This window comes from Hesperophylax consimilis, chromosome 16 (genome assembly GCF_061612785.1).
Source record: "Hesperophylax consimilis isolate HC1 chromosome 16, BYU_Hcon_1.0, whole genome shotgun sequence".
NCBI classification, from domain to species: Eukaryota; Metazoa; Arthropoda; class Insecta; order Trichoptera; family Limnephilidae; genus Hesperophylax; species Hesperophylax consimilis.
The window spans coordinates 6,970,549-6,991,080 of NC_142851.1; the positions used below are offsets into that span (position 1 = coordinate 6,970,549).

The 20,532-nt window shown below is 31.5% G+C and overlaps 1 protein-coding gene across 1 annotated transcript in view; it reads right to left on the bottom strand.

The window, feature by feature from the left end:
- LOC149416611 (uncharacterized) overlaps positions 1 to 6,485 on the bottom strand; it is a 70,880-nt gene extending 64,395 nt beyond the window's left edge. The window contains exons 1-3 of the mRNA XM_089641283.1: positions 6,439 to 6,485; positions 1,783 to 1,861; positions 1,520 to 1,630 (exon numbers count right to left, since the gene is read on the bottom strand). Of these exons, the coding sequence (XP_089497409.1) occupies positions 1,520 to 1,630; positions 1,783 to 1,861; positions 6,439 to 6,485 (237 nt within the window). The remainder of the gene's footprint in view (positions 1 to 1,519; positions 1,631 to 1,782; positions 1,862 to 6,438) is intronic.
- Between the last annotated feature and the right edge of the window lie 14,047 nt (positions 6,486 to 20,532).

Below are 20,532 nucleotides of genomic sequence, written 5' to 3' on the forward strand. Positions count from 1 at the left end.
ACTGATCCCTCAACATAAATATTTAAAAAATCTTTTGTTATCCTACATGTATTCAAAATAATATTATTTATTTAATCATAATCTACTTAATTTACTCTCCATTACATAATTGTTATTTATTATTTATTTACTGCTCCTCTGTTATTATTTACCTAAATTTGGTTAACTATACTGATTTTTGCATTTTTATATATAAATTTTTTATAGATCTAATACGCCTAAATTGTTAATGAGAGAGCTAGGTATAATGCCAGTAGCCGAAATAACGAATGGTAATATTTTTTATAGTCTGAGAATGCCAAATTCTTTTTATTTCATTTATGATTAGTACAAGTAGGTATTATTATATAGTAGAGTATAAGTATTTCTACTTACGAGCCACGTTTTCAGCATATATCTGAATCTATTTGGGATTTTACAATTTTTTTACTTGGCAACATTTTGGGTGCGTGATGGAACGTATACATTTGCGAACTTAAACGCGAACCGAGCACGAATTGCGGGAAACGAATGAAGCAACTGCAAGCGGCGGCGGCGTTTCGCGCCATTTGCGGTTGCTTCATTCCACATAGGTTCAGTTCGGCAGTTCGGCTCTCGTATGTATGCGCAGCATTATATTCTAGGGTTCGATGTCCGTGTTTATTGTTGTATTTTGGAACAAATACGATATTTACCAATGACGAACAATATCGTATTGAGATAGTGCTTTATCGATCGCCAGTGCCAGATTAGATTTACAATGTTTATGGCTGTAACAGTTTCAAACGAGAACAACAACAAACTGTCTACTGTTTAGATTTATATTTAGAACTCAGTCGACAGCAACGTACACTGATAATCTTGTATATACAAATTATGGATACTGAACTAGATCCTAATAGATCTGAAATATCTGGTTCCATTTTTTTGTTATAGTTTTCAATTTCTATAATACTTTAAATGGCCATCGAGATTTGGCGATATTCAAATTTTACATTGTTACATTACACAAATGATCTCTCTAGGTAAAACCGTTATTCTATTGCAACCACAGTGATGACTGCTTAACTGCCCCAACCACTCATAAGTGTGTTGTGGGTGTTTAAGTGTGCGTGAAGTAATAGTATTTTTTTCTTACTTCAGGAAAAATTGATAAAATTTTTATATTACGGAACTTTTTCTTGTAAAAATAATCAATAACATTGATTAGGGGCTAAACGAACGTCTCAACGAACTAATGTCTCAACGAACACTGTTCGTTGAGTCATTCGTGCTTTCCTTTAACACATAGAAAATACGAAAGATAATTGTATGGAGAGCTGATAAATGGTTCGTTCTCTATATAAATTAGTATTTCAAAGTTAATATTCAAGTTTTGTTATTGTTCCATTGTGGACCACTTGTTTCACAGAAATTTAATAATATTAATTTTATGTATTGTTAAAGTTCTGTGAAACAACTGACCCAGTAATTAATTACAACGATTTTGAAAGGTAACCACTTTCGTAGTTACATTATTTTATTATGTTTCATGCGGTACCTTTTCTTGAGTTGTCGACTTTTCTTCAGCTGAGTCGTCAGAGTCGAAACAAAAGTCAAAGTTAAACCTTTTAACTCGTTCTCGACTGTCTCCGGCGTGACTAGTTGGAACCTGGAAATAAACGTTGACAAAATTAACAAAATCACTGCTAAAATAACTGCTTTAGTCAGAAGATTTTAGTCAGATTCTTTACGCACAATTCGCAAATGAAAATAACAAAATAAGAAATTATTGAAACGTTTAAATATATTAAATATTACTACCTTTAAATTGGTGATAGCTATTGTTTGTTCATCTTCCACATCGACGACAGATTTGCACGAGGACTCATCCTGCGATTCTCTAAAAATGATCAGTAAGTAACAATAAGTAACAGCAGAGATTTAAAGTTTTCGGTTGGAATTTCTCCAAAATTACAAAACGGATAAAATTTCACCCAGGCCACAAGCCAAATGACTTCCGGAGAATTTTAATATTTGACACCCATCGAATTGAAAAAAATAATACTTTTATTAAGGAATGTACTCGTAGACAGATATATACACACACTTATTTCTTCCGTTATGAACCTATGGGGTTCATTCGAGCTATTTCAAGTGGTAGAAGGGGAAATATCCAATTTGAATGATGTGCTTTTAATTTTTCTATTCGTGCAATAAGTAGGTTTTTCCCTCCAAGAGGCGCTGTGGCGCTCGATAGTGCCGCCGCACAGTGGGCTGAAAATCGCCTTTCATAGACATAGAGACTTGAATTTTCAAGGGTATTTTTTTTGGATAGAAATGGATTCTGCTGATCATTAATATGCTATAAAATTTCGTATGAAGCAATTGCGTGAACAAACGAAGGAGTTACTACATTACTATCATTTTTATAAGAAAAAATTTATGGCACTGACATTAAAAATAAGGCTATCTCTGGAATCACAAGGTTGAAAATATAATGATTTTTACGAAAAATTTCTTTATATCAACTTTTAATAGTGTGTTGAAATGCCATTTGAGTTGTCCGGATAGCAATAATAATAACGGACCGAAAACATCAATTATTGTCATAATCAAATAATTGATGCTACCCACAATCCAATGGGCAAGGAAACGAATAATCTGTGAACCATATTAGATTATATTGCAGCTAGATATTTATATTTGTGAAGATCTTATAATATTGCTGTGAAGTAATTTTCCCTCCCGCGTAAGATATTTAAAAAAAGTAATAAAGTTGTGGAGGAAAACTAAAAGGAGATACCAAAATAAAAATGAAAGACATAACTTGGCGTTATGTTCGTTCCAAGAAGTATGACTAAGAACTTGCTTCGAGCTTTTTTGAACAAAAAGATTTAAGCAAAGCCCATTTCGTTAGCGTTCTACGAAAAGTCTTTATTTGCCAACATATTTTTAGAGTTAAAAAGTGTACCTTAATTATGTTATATACATGATAGTAAAATTTAGACGAAGATTAAAATTTTTTTATACAGTTTGATTTGAGTATTTTTTTACGTTAAGGCCCCGTAGTAAGCGTTCAAAGATGGTTTGAAAGGGAGGGTGACTGGATAAATCATCACAATGATAATTCATCACATCTTTAAAAAGTTATATAGTCATGGAAAGTAATGAAACAAAAACTTTATTAACTGGGTTAAGTAGGTTAGGTTAGGTTAAAAAAAAATTCATCGTTTCTAATGACTTTATATCACTTTTTAAGAGTGTGTTGAATTGTTACTGTATTGAGTTATCATGGAACCGAAAGGGAGATATGTAAATATGAATGTTAGAGGGAACGCGCTAATATTAAAAAAACGATAATAATTAAGCAAAAATGGTGAAAATATTTAATAAAACACGACACGTTTGAAATAGTACAAAAATCTTTCGATAAATGCTTAAGTTGCATTTGAAGATACACTGTGAAATTTTTCATGCCTATAAAATGTTAATTAGCAGAATAAAACGTGTTTTTAATAATTTTCAGAGCTTACATTGTGATTATTTTATATCGAGGGAATTTCATATAATTAACGTTTCGACATAACCAATGTATCGATATTGTCTTAAAAATATAACAAATATTTTTTTTGGAACTTAAAAACTTGTTAAAACGAGAAACTTGTTATAAATCGGTAGTAATTGGGTATGCGGGGCTTAATTCCACACTGGAGGATCGGAGGAAAATAATTTCGATCAAGGCCTATGTCATCTTTGGGGATGCTGTGTGGACGGTACTTTTGAGGAGAGGAATGAGTGAAAGGAAATCAGTAACAATATTTGCAAAAAGTTGAATATATGGATAAATAATAATTCTTACGGATACTATTTGAAGACATGGGTTCGAATTTAAAACGCAATTTTTCTGGCTCTATGGCGCCGAACGGGCTGAAATTTTGGAGTCGTAGTTAAAATCATGGTTTCAAGCGAAATCAGTAAAAATATTTGTAAAAAGTTGCATTTCCAGAAAAATCATCATTCTTACGGGCACTATTGGAAGACATGGGTTCGAACTTTAAAATGCATTTTTTCTGGCCATAGGGCGCCGAACAGGCTGAAATTTTGCAGTCGTGGTTTAAATCATGGTCTCAAGCGAAATCAGTAACAATATTTGCAAAAAGTTGCATTTCCAGAAAAATCATCATTCTTACGGGCACTATTGGAAGACATGGGTTCGAACTTTAAAATGCATTTTTTCTGGCCATAGGGCGTCGAACGGGCTGAAATTTTGGAGTCGTGGTTAAAATCATGGTCTCAAGCGAAATCAGTAACAATATTTGCAAAAAGTTGCATATCCAGAAAAATCATCATTCTTACGGGCACTATTGCAAGACTTGGGTTCGAACTTTAAAATGCATTTTTTCTGGCCATAGGGCGTCGAACGGGCTGAAATTTTGGAGTCGTGGTTAAAATCATGGTCTCAAGCGAAATCAGTAACAATATTTGCAAAAAGTTGCATATCCAGAAAAATCATCATTCTTACGGGCACTATTGCAAGACTTGGGTTCGAACTTTAAAATGCATTTTTTCTGGCCATAGGGCGTCGAACGGGCTGAAATTTTGCAGTCGTGGCTTAAATCATGGTCTCAAGCGAAATCAGTAACAATATTTGAAAAAAGTTGCATATCCAGAAAAATCATCATTCTTACGGGCACTATTGCAAGACTTGGGTTCGAACTTTAAAATGCATTTTTTCTGGCCATAGGGCGTCGAACGGGCTGAAATTTTGCAGTCGTGGCTTAAATCATGGTCTCAAGCGAAATCAGTAACAATATTTGAAAAAAGTTGCATTTCTGGAAAAATCTTAATTCTTATGAGGTCTTGGAGAGGGTCATGTTGAAAGACAGATATCGGCAAATCGTTCCACAACCGAGCTGTTGAACTCAAAAACGAGTAGAAACGACAACGTGACAAATGTCAACCTTGTACATACTCGTATGTTTAGTGCCGAAGGGATCAATGACAGTTTCTCTAGAATCGAGAACACCGCTAGAACCGCAACAGCATCTCTTCCTGACGCCTGTTCTCTAAAGATTTCAATCAGTTTGTTAAGAAACTGGAATTTATCAAACGGACCGCCCGTTTATACTAAAGTCAGAGTTTTCTTCAGGTATTTTGGGACTCCAGACCAAAGGTGGCTGCCAAATACAACAACTTTGGGGCACACTTGCAATTTATACAGGATCAACAGTTGTGTACCATTATAATTATTATTTTGAAATATTACTTGTTTTTATAAAATACTAATACGACGTGTACCCAGCGTTGCTGTGGGTTATCCTTAGGAGGTAGACATAGACCACCATGGACTTTTCTGTAGGCCTTTTTAAAATATACAATTCCGTACTACATTATTTTGATGTATCTCAAAGGGTTAAGCCAGCTTTAGCAATGTAAGCGCCCGAAAATATTTTTTTTTACGATTACAAAACATCAACTTTTCTATAATTTATATAAATTTAGAATGCATGTATTATATATATAAACCTTTCGGAAGAAATTCTCTAAATGATAGTGAAAACCCTATCAAAATCCGTTTCGTAGTTTAGAAGAACTAAGCGCACTAACAGACAGACTTTATTTTATACTATTTATATATTATCGCACTACTTGGTTACCCGTTCTGAGGCCCCCCATTTAACAATTTTATGTTACAAATTGTATGTAAATAAAGTGAACTATTTTGAAGTAATGATAAATTAAACGAATTTAAATTAAATATTAAAAAATAAAATAAAATACAAAAAACTTTAAATATTTAAAAAGTTATAAAAACTTATTTTACATATGTATTTAATAATAATTACGGTTGTGTGTGATATGTGTACTATGTAGGTAATTTGTTAATTCTTTAAGTTGTTATGTTCCAAAAAACATGTTATTTTTTAAGATAATATCTATACATTTATTATGTCTAAAAGTTAATTGAATGAAATTCCCTTGAAAGAATAAAATTTTAATCGCAAAGTATGTACCGAAAATTATAAATAACACGTTTTGTTCCGTTATTTAATATCTTATAGGCATGAAAAAAATCACAGTGTATCTTTAAATGTAACTAAAGCATTTGTCGAGAGATTTGTGCTCTATTTCAAACCAGTCGTGTTTTATTAAATACTTTCACCATTTTCGCTTAATTATTATCGTTTTTTTTAATATTAGCGCGCTCCCTCTAACATTCGTATTTACATATTTTCCTCTCAAACCATCTTTCAACGCTTATTACGGGGCCTTAAGAAACTGTTCTGAATTTTATAACTACACAGGTAAATTTTTTCATCGATTTTTATAGGGTCAACAGTTGTGTACGTATAATTGACGACTTTCCAATTTAAAAGTTAAGTTTCGGTCAGTTACGTTAAAAATTGAATTAATTTTTTTTCAGGGTAGTCAATTATTTTTATTTACATGCCAATTAAATAATTCTTATTCACTTACATCAACGAGAGGGGTCGCACCCTTATAGCAATTTTTACGTTAGACATCCTTATAAGATTAACCTTTCACTTATTTGTATTTGACTTTATATCGACCACTATTATCAAATCATTCTTATTCTCGCTATTCCACACTCGTAAAGACCGAATCACTTGTCAGTTTGTAGTGTTTCTTGTTTCACGTGAAATCTATACGCATTTAGGTTCAAATTATTAAACTAAGGTTATTTAACTCAGCTTTAAAAAACAAAAATATTCGTATTATGAACAAACGGGTTATTTATTATTATTATTAAATAAATCTAAATTAGTTTATCAATATAATCGTTTAAAAGAACTGGTGCTCTGCTTTTTTCAAAACGTGTTGCAATTATAACTGGATCAACGGATATGTGCTATTTTTATGTTTTAAAATATGATATACAGACCATTATTAAAAAAATCAATTACGCGTGGTTTTAGAGGCAAATTCGGCATTCGGTTAAATATTATTATTAAAAAAATAATTTTGCTCTTCCTGCAGTAAGAACATAATAAAATTAAAATAAAAATGAAAACAAAAGATTTTTTTTACACAAATATTAATTTATATTCGTTAAATTTGTTTTCCATTGTAAATCAATCGTTTGTAATTTAAATTTACGCTAATTAAAATGGTTTATATACAATTTTTTTTTACCTATATATTCATATATTCGTTTACTAAATGTAGTTAAATATTTTTTCAGAGATAATAACCGAAGTTGGCCGTAAACAATTTAAAAAAAATCTTTAATGGCCTATGTTTAATAATTTATAACACAAATAAATAAAGTAGCACCTATTTGTACTCTATATTTGCTATATTTAAAAAAAAAATATATATATATATCATTCAGTTTAGTTGAGAATTTTGCCCTTTATTCAAATTTAAGTTAATAGCAGCCTAAAAATCAACCCAAAACTTATCTCTTTTCCGAATTTATGTCCGGGTTAAATCTTCCCCACAGGAAAGACTAAACCCTTCCACACACTTTTTCACAAATGATCATCTAGTCAATCCACATTATGCAAGTGCAATAAGCATAATAAATACAAAACAATACAAGAACAGCACGTCAAATCACCAGAGATCAAATGGGAAAATAATTCACCGACTCCAGATATTTTCATATCAGAGGGTTCGGCTTGGTAGAACTTCTAATTAGACCTATAATCCTACTGATCCCTCAATATAAAAATTTAAAAATCTTTCGTAATCCTACATGTATTTATTATTATTATTTATTTTATTATTAAAATATTGATAAAACACGAAATTCTCAAAAATTATTATTGATATAACGGAATAAGTTGAAATTATCTTCCCAAATTAAACAGAAGCAGTTGTTTTAAACGTTGGCACAGTACTTATTTACAGTCATAATAAACGCTGAGTCACTTTATTTTATGGGTCACAATTACTGTCGGAAACAATTATTTGCTGAAAATTTAAGTAAATATTTACGCGATTATTTCGAAACAGAAGTTATGAAATTCAAAACATTGCTCATTTGATTATAAACTGTAATTTCAAATAGAAACACTTCTGAATATTTGCGAACTGAGAAAGATGTATCTCTTCTTTCAGCTAATGTATAAGCCACTGTCTCTGTAAACTGAGTCAAACTTCACAACTATCCTGCAGATTAACTACTAGCACACATTCTGAATGGACGTAAAATAGTATCCAATTTGTTTACGACGCAAAAATAAACATGTCAATCCCTCCAGGGCACTATTCCAGTCCTCCAGTGTGGTGCCGGAAACCCTTGGGATGCTGGGCACAGTGGGAACTAGGAACTTATCTCCAGAGACTAGAAAGGTGAACATATCTGTGTGAGTTCACGATCTGCGAAGGGACACGCGGAAGGGTGTGCAAACCCAGTGGACATCTGGAGCTTTGCGAATGGCTAAACGCGACTGATTTTTTTTAACCTCAAATATTTTGAATTTAGAAATTTAGATTCTTAAATAAATAACCTACTGCGAGTAGCACATGTATACATACTTATTATATTTCCTTAAATTCTCGTAGAAATATTAGACAAATGATTATACTAAAAAACCGAATGAGAATTCAGGCGCTCAGCGGAAGAGTGCCCTAACCAACAAAAAAAAATCAACGAAACAATCATATTGCTAAGCCCCCGCAAACCCAATTTCTACCGATTTATAACAAGTTTCTAGTTAACTCTAAAGTTTTTGAGATTTTAAGATAATTTCCATACATTTGTTATGCCAAAAAAAAAAATCGGAAAGTAAGTTTCAAAAATTATTTAAAACACGTTTTTTTCTGTTATTCAATATGTTATAGTCATGAAAACATTCACAGTGTATCTTTAAATGCAACTAAAGCAATTGTCTAGAGATTTTGGCTCTTTTCGAGTCATGTTTTATTAAATATGTTCACAATTTTCGCTTAATTATTGTCATTTTTTAATATTAGCGCGCTCCCTCTAACATTCGTATTTACATATCTCCCTTTCAAACCATCTTTGAACGCTTACTACGGGGCCTTAATGATTTTTGTCATATTATCTATGAAGCCACAGCGGCCCAATTTTAATTTTCATTGATTTCAAAAGATGGCGCTAAATAATATCGTTCTTAAATTAAATGTACGAAGCCGAAGCGAAGTGTGGGTATTATCTACTTATCTTTAGTAATCTGATGTTTTCACTGATTATGAATTTATGTGGGTTGTGCCATTCTTCCATTGTTTCAGAGAATTTTTCCATAGAGACAAGGAAATTTTATAATTAGCTTTGTTAAAACAGTTTTTTTATAATTACTGTATAAAATAATTCTGATCCTGAAACGAACTAAGATTTAAAATTTTAACAGCGCCTATATTAAATATAGATTTACTAAAACATTAATTCATGTACCTAATATTCTCTTACCAGCAGGAAAGTAATTATAACTATTATATATAATTTTATAGCGAACGAAATGTATCCATGTATACATAATATATACGTAATTTCCTTGTGATTTGAACGACACAGTCAATTAAAACACAATTGAGTTTTTCTGTAAGGAAAGAAGAGGTTTATTTTGTTAATCTCACAAGATTTACATAAAGAAAAGCATTCAGTAACAAAACATTACTTGTAAGGAAAGAAACGACATTTAATGTTATTAATTGTTATGTCAATTCCTTAATCACAATCACGATAGCAATTATCAATTATTGAAATTATTCCTATCAATCTGCCTTGTCACAACCCATAGATTATTTTTACTATGTCTTAAACCATAGATTACGAAATATCGAGTCGACTGTGTAGGTACTGTGGCGCACATCCAGCCAGTGACAGTCCACGACACACACAGCCACAATGACGAGACAAACTCGGCATTGCCTTGAATTAAATAATATTATATTTTTCTTTACATATATATATGTTATACAAACTTAACTCAATAAACAATAAAAAAACTGCGTCTCCTACACCTACCGTCCCAAATATATTATTGTATAACCTTATATAACTTATCTGTATGTTTAACTAAAGTCCATGCCAAAATATTGTTTCAACTTCATATACATATACTATGAAATGTAACTAAAAATATTTTTAATAACAAAATTTAATTGTTTAATTACAGTTCAATTGTTATTTTATAATATAATAATTCTGTAAACCCAAGTGCCAGATATGCACTGGGTTTTAAATCCAACCCGTCGAGCGTCGGGAACGAGACGTCCAAAAATATTTCCCATCTGGAGTGAGACGGTTTGGGCGCCGCGGTGCGATGCCGACTGCGGGGGGTGGGAGCGGGGGGGGGAGAGAGTTGACCTGACTAAACTACAGTAGGGTGACCACGCAGCGAGAAGATGTAAGTACACTCGAATATTGTAACAAATTTGCTAGATATTAGAAACTGACGGAATGTTTTATAAACTCATCGATTTCTTTTTCCAAAATATCTACGGTGAAATTTCAGAATCGAAAAAAAACATGGCCGAAACTGTCAAAACACATGAAATTTTGATTGACAAAAAATCGAACTTTTACCATATCCCCGACATAAATAGTTGTATTTTATTGTAAGCTAGTGGATTCCCAGCAATGCTTCGCTATTGCTAACGTCTTTCTCGGGCGCCTCCGACTTCATCCACCATTCACTACTGAATACCACAATGTTACTGTTACAAGACTATATTACATTGATGTTTGTTATTTGTTTTTGGGGTGTTATGTCGTGTTGCGCTAACTCCTTCTTTAGCCAACGTTTCGGACAGCATTGCAGTGTCCATCATCAGGGCAGATGTGTTATCTGATATTGCATCGACTTTAATTCGAGTGCGTATCTCATTCCACGGATGTCCCCGACTTCCACCATTTAAACATTCCTAAACACGCGTGGCATTAATAACAACATATTTTAAAATTTTCAGCGATATTTGTGGACTACTTTTCGAGTTTTGCGAGCACATACATACGTAGGTTGAATTTTTAAATAATAAGATTGGAAACCAGTTAGTACTCAACTCAACCATTTGGAATGTATTTTATTATATAAGACGTTGTCCTGCCACAGACCGCCTTCTACGTAGGGAAGTTAAAATTTGTGATTGTCAGTTGAGTAAAATATAAAATACGTTTATTAGTAAGGGGCAAGCCGCTACCCTTTTGAACTTGCCGATCGAATTTGGGGCTTGTATTATTGTTGTCCATCTATTCAAGGGGAGTATTCGTGGTTTTTTTAAATACATCTTCTAGAAATTCGATTATGTTTTCACAAATAAATAAATGCAATCAAACTCAGCAGATTGATTCAATGTAGATGACAATATTAACTTTTGGTGACAATCATGCGTACCTACACAAGCGGACATATGAGCATCTTTCTGAAATTTTATGATATTACAGCAGTTAATATACGAAATAAATGACGATCCTAGCTGATAAGTTTGACTCAACTACCTGGGAAGGAAGTTACATTCATGTCAAGCCAAAAAAATAGATGTATTAGGTATAGTAAAAAAACCTTCATTTTCACGGATCGATTTTTTTAATGTCTTTATTGAGGTTATTCAATTTATTAATTTGAATGTCATTATTTCAGGAATTCAATTTAAAAAAAATAAGGTTTTTATTTAGGTAATTCAATTTATAAACTTTAATGTCTTTATTTGGTTAATTCAATTTTTAAAATTGTAATGTCTTTATTTAGGTAATTCTATTTATAAATTTTAATGTCTTTTTTAGGTAATTCAAATTGTTAATTTTACTTTATTTAGGTAATTCAATTTTTAAATTTTAATGACTTTATTTAGGTAATTCAATTCTTATTCAATTTTTGTTAGTCTCACCAAAATCAGTTATCAGCTTGATTGTATTGTAACGATATTGATATGTAACGATGATACGTGACAAGTAATCAAAACTTATCTATTTTTTATTTGCCCTCCTGTACCTATACTAAAGCTAATTTACACATTACGTTATGTCATAATGCCACAGTTTTGAGAGACAAGATGACACTCTCAGTTTTGCGTAGAAATAAATGGAATTTAAGCGTTGGGCAATTTTGTGAGATATTCTTGGCAGACAACAAACAACAGTAGAGTCTGTTTGGGAGATATATCTCCCAGCCTGACAGTCTCATAAAAATTTATGCTATATCATTTTGTATTATGGTGAGAAATATGACTAAAACAGTTTTAGAAAGACAGAATATTGCGCTTTCAGTTTCCATTAAAAATATTACAATGAAAGTTCCCATTTTTTTTTTAATATGTAATAACTTTTTGACAAATATTTTATTTTTTATTGTTTTTTTTTAATTGCCGGCAACCCAGGCGTTTATTGCAATAACATGATCAATATTACAAACATGAAAGAAACCCGCCTCACTAGAAGATTTCTGTTCTGAGGCGGGTACGAGTATTTATGAAGGTTTCCTATTTTTTGAGTGAAAGTAACTTTTATAATACCTTTGTATAATTATATGTGTTCATGTAAAATAGTAATTACAGTTTACACAATAAAAACCATCGGTAAGCGATATTAAAAACTTTATATTTGTGTATGTTCAAATTTTTTATATTTTTAATTGTATAAGATATAAAAAAACCACCAGACTACCCAACCTTACAACTTTTCCAAGATTTTCAAGTCCCATCACTAAAAAATACATATACGAAAAATACGCTACTTCAAATCCACAAAGATCTGTATAAGAAGTCACACCATGCCATGGTTCGTGTCGAGAGCAATAGGCAAAATACAATGGGTCGCTTATGGACTCCATTAATGCATACCAGTTTTGCACAACACTATTACACGTACACTGGAGTGGTATGGTTTAATAAATTAACGACTGAGATGAGATTAGAACCGGATTTTAATAAATTTAAAAATAAAATTAACTTCACTACAATAAATAATTTAACGAATTAGAATGACGATGATATCTCACTAAATTATTTTATAAATTATTCTATAAAAAAACTAAAATCTCTTCACTTTATATGTTTTTATGATTCTTTTTTTCTTCTATTTACATATGTATGTTAAGTTTTTATTATTTTCCCTTTACACACGAGTTTTAGACTCTTGTAAAGGTAAACATGTTAATTTTTATTGAAATATGTTCTTACTATTTACTATTACTACTTTCAGCGCCCTTGAGGTGATTTCTCACGAAAACGGCGCTATATAAATTAGCCAAATATTATTACTATGTAAATTTAAACATTATACTGTATTTTATAAAATAAATAAAAATATTAAAAAAAAAAAAAGATTTGAAATACTAACACTAAGGACGGGTTGTTTCGAAGAATTTGAACAATTCATCAAATTTGAACATTAATTTTCGGGTTCTGTGAAAGTCCTATTCAAGTTCTGTTACCATATCATTATTGGATAGTTGCTTGACAGAACTAAAATAAAAACAGAACTTAAAATAAAATACGCAGAACTTGAAAATGAACGTTAAAATTTGATGAATTGTTCAAATTCTCCGAAACAACCCGTCCTTAGTAATGAATACTAACGCTTAGGACGGGTTGTTTCAAAGAATTCGAAAAATTCATCAAATTTCAAAGTTGTTTTTCAAGTTTTGTAAAGGTTCTGATCGAGGTCTGTTATTATTTAATTACTAGCTAGTTGTTTCACAAAACTGAAATGGTCGCAGAACTTGAATAGAACCTTCGCAGAACTTGAAAATCAACTTCAATTTTGATGAATTGTTCAAATTGTGTGAAACAACCCTACAACCCGAAACAAGGAGACTTTCATCTGCTTTCAAATTCAGTATTTTATTTTTGAAATATTGTCCAACTACAGCGATTTTTTTAAAATTGAATGTATTGCGAACATATTTTACGCTCAATCTGCATTCTGTCAGGTCACATAATACAAGAAGTACATTGCAAAATGTTAAAAGCATTAGGAGTGAACAGAATTTGTCTATGTTTAATAAACAGAAATGAATAATCGGGTATTTCCCATATTACTACATTATTATCACTGTACTATTTTAGCCTTAATAGTGTTAGTTTTAAGACACTAGTTATAAGTCTTAGTTGGAATTTGTAAGTCAACTATTAGTTATAAATAAGATTAAAGTGATAATTTCCCCGGTAGTTATTAATTTCCCTTGGCCGGGAGACCTGTTAACCCACTTATTTTGAGTTACTTACACCCTGCCTACACACGCAGTTCCTGAATATTGACGGAACATTCAAAAGTGGATTTCTTATTAACATGTGGTCATCGAATGCCCACTCCTTTCACTGATAAAAGTGATAAGCTAAGTTAAGTGATAAGTTAACTTATAGGTTAAATAAATTAAGTTGTAAAGCATCCTTGGGTTTATTTTCCCACGAAAACGGCGCTACATAAATGGTCAAATCATTTTTATTAAGGACGGGTTATATAAGAGAATTTGAACAATCATCAAAGTTCAAAGTTAATTTCCAAGTTCTGTGAATGTCCTATTGAAGTTTTGTTAATATGTCAACATGGGCCAGTTGATTCAAAGAATTGAAATAATAATATCACTTGAATAGAACTATTCTCTCTCAAATCAATGTTCACAAATATTATTTATCTGAAGTGTTTAAACTCGTGGGTAAAAAATTGTAACAAAAATCTACTGACAAATTCTGAGTAGACACAATATTGGTATTTGATTCATTGTTTTGTCAATCAAGAATCTATCAATTTTAGAAATATTGTAATTTTATCTTTTTGTTACCGTGTGTTACTTATAATAACTTATTTTTAGTCCGCAGTTTGTCTTTATCAGTTTCGGAAGAGAATTAATCATTGAAATTTAAAAAACCAAGCCCATAAATCTAATCTGAGTTGGTTAAAATCAATACATTTTCGGAACTGTGATAAGGTTTGTTTGTAAGGTTATCGCGTTTAATAATAATTAGTGGCAAATCCATATTTTTATCAATAATAATATCTATTTTTAAAGACATCCATTTGAATTTAACTTTCGTTCTCGGTAACGAATGAATGCAAATCTTGGAAGCTGAAACTAACCCACTCACAATTGATGTTGTCGATGACAATGCATTCTATCAACATTTGCTTTCAAATATTATTACACCTGAAATAAAGACACACACTTCAAATTGCTTACATGTTGGTATTCCTGCAATATGTACCTACATGTGAAAATATTGAACTGGTCACAGAGTGTGTATATTTAGGTATTATTATTGATAGTTTTTTCAAATGGGACTTACAAATAAATAAAGTCTGTGAACGTCTGAGATCTATTGTTAATAGATTATATCAATTAAAATTCTATGTTCCAATACGTACACTTAGAATAATTTATTTATCACTAGCTGAATCTATTATAAGGTATGGAATCACAGCTTGGGGACTTTCATGTAAAACAAATATAAACCATGTTCAATCAGTTCAAAATTCACTAGTTAAATTATTAGCTCATAAAAGTTTATACGAACAAAGGCATAATGTTAAATAACTTTATCAGAATCTTAAAATTTTCTCAGTAAGATCAATTCTGTGGTATAAAATTATATTTCAGCATATGAATAGCCCTATATACATAAATAGACTGGACCACACTTACAATACTCCTTTTACGTTAAATGAAGGACTAATTGTACCTAAGCATTTAAACAAATATGGACAAAGAAAACTGGACTACATGATACCTAGTTGCTTAAATATGTTACCTGCTGAAATAAAAAAATGTACAAATGTAAAAACCAATATTATGTTGAAAAATTGGCTCGCTGAAAGAAATAGTTTGTATTAGAGTCTAATACAAACTAATAGAGTAGATACTATCACTGTTGTGTATATGTTTTTATATTTAAAAAAAATTGTTATTTTTTATTGTTATCACTGTTGTCATTAAGTAAAATAAGTTTTTATCTTTTTTTAAATATTTTTTATGTGAAAAGTTGCCATCGACAAACTACTGAAAAGTAGTTTATTGGAACTTTTCTGTTTATTTCTGTATTTTATTTTATTATTTACTGTAATGTATATATTTGTCTTGATTTCTTTAAATAAAAATTTTTTTTTTAAAAAAATAAAAAATCACGTACTAAACGAAATGTCAGTCCTACACGAGGTAGGTATGCGGTAATGCGCAGTCCCTAGGGAGGAAGGCTCAATCCTCAGCCAAACCGAAATTTTTTTTAGAGAGCTCTATTTCACCAGGATGGTTCCATGCTAACTCAACACAGTGACTATTCAACACACCTTTAAAAAGTGATATAAAGTCATTAAAAACGATGAAAAATTTTTTTTTTTAACCTAACCTAACCTACTTAACCCTGTTAATAAAGTTTTTGTTTCATCACTTTCATCCAAGGTTAGTTAGCGATATTTGCGAGCACGGTCAGAATATGATTCCGGCAGTCGGTAGACAAAAGCCGCTGATATTAGCTCCCCTCCAAGAAATCAACAAGAGATACTCGTAGCTCATTTGGTTTCAATTTATTGTTTTTTTTTTTTATTCGATGAATATTGATAAAAAATGTTAAAACCCACATCTTAGTTTTTAAGAATGGTCACCCTTTTTTGAACCGAAATAGGTGGATGAGTTTATTTGTGAGCATTTTTCGGTCCAAACGGAAAGAACTTCCTCGGTTTATGCCGGTAATCACCGGCGCATCAAAAAATTGATTTTTTCATTTATTTTTGTGAATTAATAAAAATAAATGTACAATTTATTTGTTACCCTAGAAAATATCAGGTAAATTATTAATAAATAAAAACCTTTTCATAAATATTTTATTTTGAATCTATTTCAATTTCACTTATGTTTTCAGTAATGAATGGATGCAAGTTTTGGAAGTGGAAAATAACCAACTTCAAGATATCTGTTCGACCTGAAACTCGACAGATAGACTCGTTATCGATGACAATGCATTCTGTCAACTTTTGGTGGTAATCACGCGCACATTCGCGGACATATAAGCATTTCTCTGAAATGGGATGATATTACAGCAGTCAATATACGAAATAATCGTATAATAATAATAAATAATCTTATGCAATCGGGATTTGGCTCGGTTGGAAGAGTTGTTGACTTTAGTTCCTGGGCAGGAAGATTAAATCACCTGTCATTGGTCAGTGGCTGAGATGACATCGCATTTGGGTCCCACCCAGGCGTAGTGTGTTCAATTCCTCGGCTGGCTAAGTCATCCACCACAGTACAAGCAACATTTTCTGCTTACTGTGGTGGTAGTAGGCGATTTTCAAATTTGTCAGGTTATTCGTAACACGGGAATGTTTGTCTTTCTTTACAAAAAAAATAAAACATGATGCTAACAAATCTAAACGATGCACGAAACAGAACAAGAGAGTAAAATAAAAACAGAACAAGACAGTAAAATAAAAACAGAACAAGACAGTAAAATAAAAACAGAACAAGACAGTAAAATAAAAACAGAACAAGAGAGTAAAATAAAAACAGAACAAGACAGTAAAATAAAAACAGAACAAGACAGTAAAATAAAAACAGAACAAGACAGTAAAATAAAAACAGAACAAGACAGTAAAATAGAAACAGAACAAGACAGTAAAATAAAAACAGAACAAGACAGTAAAATAGAAACAGAACAAGACAGTAAAATAAAAACAGAACAAGACAGTAAAATAGAAACAGAACAAGACAGTAAAATAAAAACAGAACAAGACAGTAAAATAGAAACAGAACAAGACAGTAAAATAAAAACAGAACAAGACAGTAAAATAGAAACAGAACAAGACAGTAAAATAGAAACAGAACAAGACAGTAAAATAAAAAAAGCTAACTGTCTCGAATCGGGAATCGAACCCAGAATCTCCGTCTTTCCGGGACAACGCTTCTAACCACTCATCCTCACCATTGGGACCTAATTATTTGACGCCATTAATGTTGATTTCATATTAATGTATACATTTATACTATATACATTACATTGAGGGTCGACTATATTACATATATAGGGTTTTTCAATAAGAGGTGTTATTTTGAATAGCCCGCTATTTCGGTAGATGTTACTTTTGAAGCTGTCATTTTTCGACATTTGACAAGTAGAAACTACGCCATTAATAAAAATGGAACGATACACGCTTCAACAACCCATTGAAATTATTAAAATTCACTTGAGTGAATCAAATGCAAATCATCTTGAGTGATGAAGCCCATTTCCACCTTTGTGGCTTCATCAACAAGCAAAATTGTCGCATCTGGGGCTCGGAAAACCCAAGAGTTATTGTTGAAAAGCCTCTCTATTCTCAACTTGTGACTGTTTGGTGCGGTTTATGGTCCGGCGGAGTCATTGGACCTTACTTTTTAGAAAATGAGGCTGGAGCAACAGTTACGGTGAATGGATCGCTATCGAGAGATGATTAATGATTTTTATGGCCGGAATTGGATGGTATTGATCTGGACAACGTTTACTTTCAACAAGGCGGCGCTACGTGCCACAAAAGCAACGAAACCATTGATCTTTTACGATTGAATATCAAAATAACACCTCTTATTGGAAAACCCTGTATACAACCTTCAAAAGTTATTGAAAATAAGTTATTCCAATAAGAATTGAATAGAAAAAGTCAATATGTATCCTATTTAAATAAAAATCTGATATGTTTATCCAAGACACTATCTAGGTTGCACATATATGCTTTAGAACTTTGTAATCATCCAAAAAGATAGCAGCCAAAATACAGAAAAAAATAGTTGAGATCAACAATATTTACATAAAATAATTAAGTCAAAATTTGAGAACGTTACCTTTTTTATTTTTTCAAAGTCTTGTACTGTTTCATGTTCCGTTTAGATTTGTTATATGTATTATCTTCTTCTTCAATGAATAATTATATATTGATTTCACGAAAAGAATACACAGTAACAACAATATCAAATAAATTAACGTAGTTCAAATTTAACTGAGAGTTAGTACCCACTTAAACAATATATGTGAAAAGCATGTGATGGCGGTCTCGCGTTGCAATTCGTGTTATCATTCTGAATAATCTTGTTATAAGAATACTACTTTAGAAATTTATTATATTAGGGCGATGCACCAAATCTGAAACATGTAACATCTGAAATCGGGCCACTAACAATAACACTCCTTATGTAGATGGAAATAAGGTTGAAATTTCTATTTAACAGCAGAAGCCTTTTTTGATTTCCGCTAAAATAAAACATTGCCAATAAATGTGTTTTATTTTATTTTGTTAAGTTCAGACTTCTAATATCTTTGGTTCAGACACAAATATTAAAATGTTTTCTTGCCATTTTCTAAAGAACTTAATTTTCCGCACTGTGCAAAAAAACGATCACCGAAAAGGGGTTCATAAGTAGGAGATTTTGCAGTTTTTATAGACCTGATACTTTATTTTTTCAGGGCTCATAAAATACTTGAAATGCTTGATTGTTTCTAAAGCCAAGATGTGATCCGCTTGCAATATGCGGTCAGAATTGCAAACCAAAAATACACGATTTTGCATTACATGCTTCACAGTGCATCGCCTTAAATTTAACACTTACCTACTGCCTAATTTTTAATATTAATATACATTTGAGATCGAAATAAATTGAGTAGGTAGGTACCTACGTAAAAAATCTGATATTAATAATAATTTCAGTAAGTACTAAAACTGTTATGTAATTGATTGATCAGATTTCGATAGATACCTACGTATACAAAATTAATAATAATTTTAATATGTACATGATATCATATTTAGAATAAATCAAAACTTCAGACCTTCTTATCAAACTGATTGTATCACAAATTAAACTTCGATCACGTCATTTTATGAACTTCGTTACGTCGAGGTTCTCAAACTTTATACTAGACATTATTTGTTTTCAACTCACTATGATTACTACAAATATATTAGGTACTGTAATAGCCTTTATATTAATGTATGAGCTCACCCATAAATGGAACTAGGTTAGTCTATTAGGTTACTCATAGATAGGGAATATAAATGTCATCGGTCTTATAAAGATTCCCTAATACCGGCTGGGCTATACGGTGAGAAGAGCCGTATACTGCTCGGGTTAAAATATTTATTCATAATAATAATATTCATGCAAGATTTTTTTAGACTGGCAATACTTTGTTCCAATCCTCAAAAACACTGTCATTCACGTTTCTTCAGATGACATTTGCAATGATATTGAAAATGTCATCTAAAGCTTCCTACCCAGGAACTAAAGTCAACTACTCTTCCATCCAACTCTTCAAGCCAAATCCCGATTGGATTTGATAGGATAATAATTGGATAGACCAACATTTTTGAGTGATATTTACTTAGTGATAAAATATATTTTATTGATATTAATTTCATTGCCCTCAAAATGTAAACTTCACTACTTGCAACCTTTGAAGAGACCTTGTTGCTTCAAAACATAAACAGTCTTAATCATAAAAAAATCCCTAATACGCCGCTGCAGCGTTGGTATAGCTATACGGTAAAAAGCGCCGTGTACTACTCAGGTTAAAATCTTTACATATAATAATGAATTTCATGTAAGATTCTTTCAGAGTGGCATCACTTTGTTCCAATCCTCAAAAACACGGTCGATTTCGCATTTCGCGTTTGGTTGC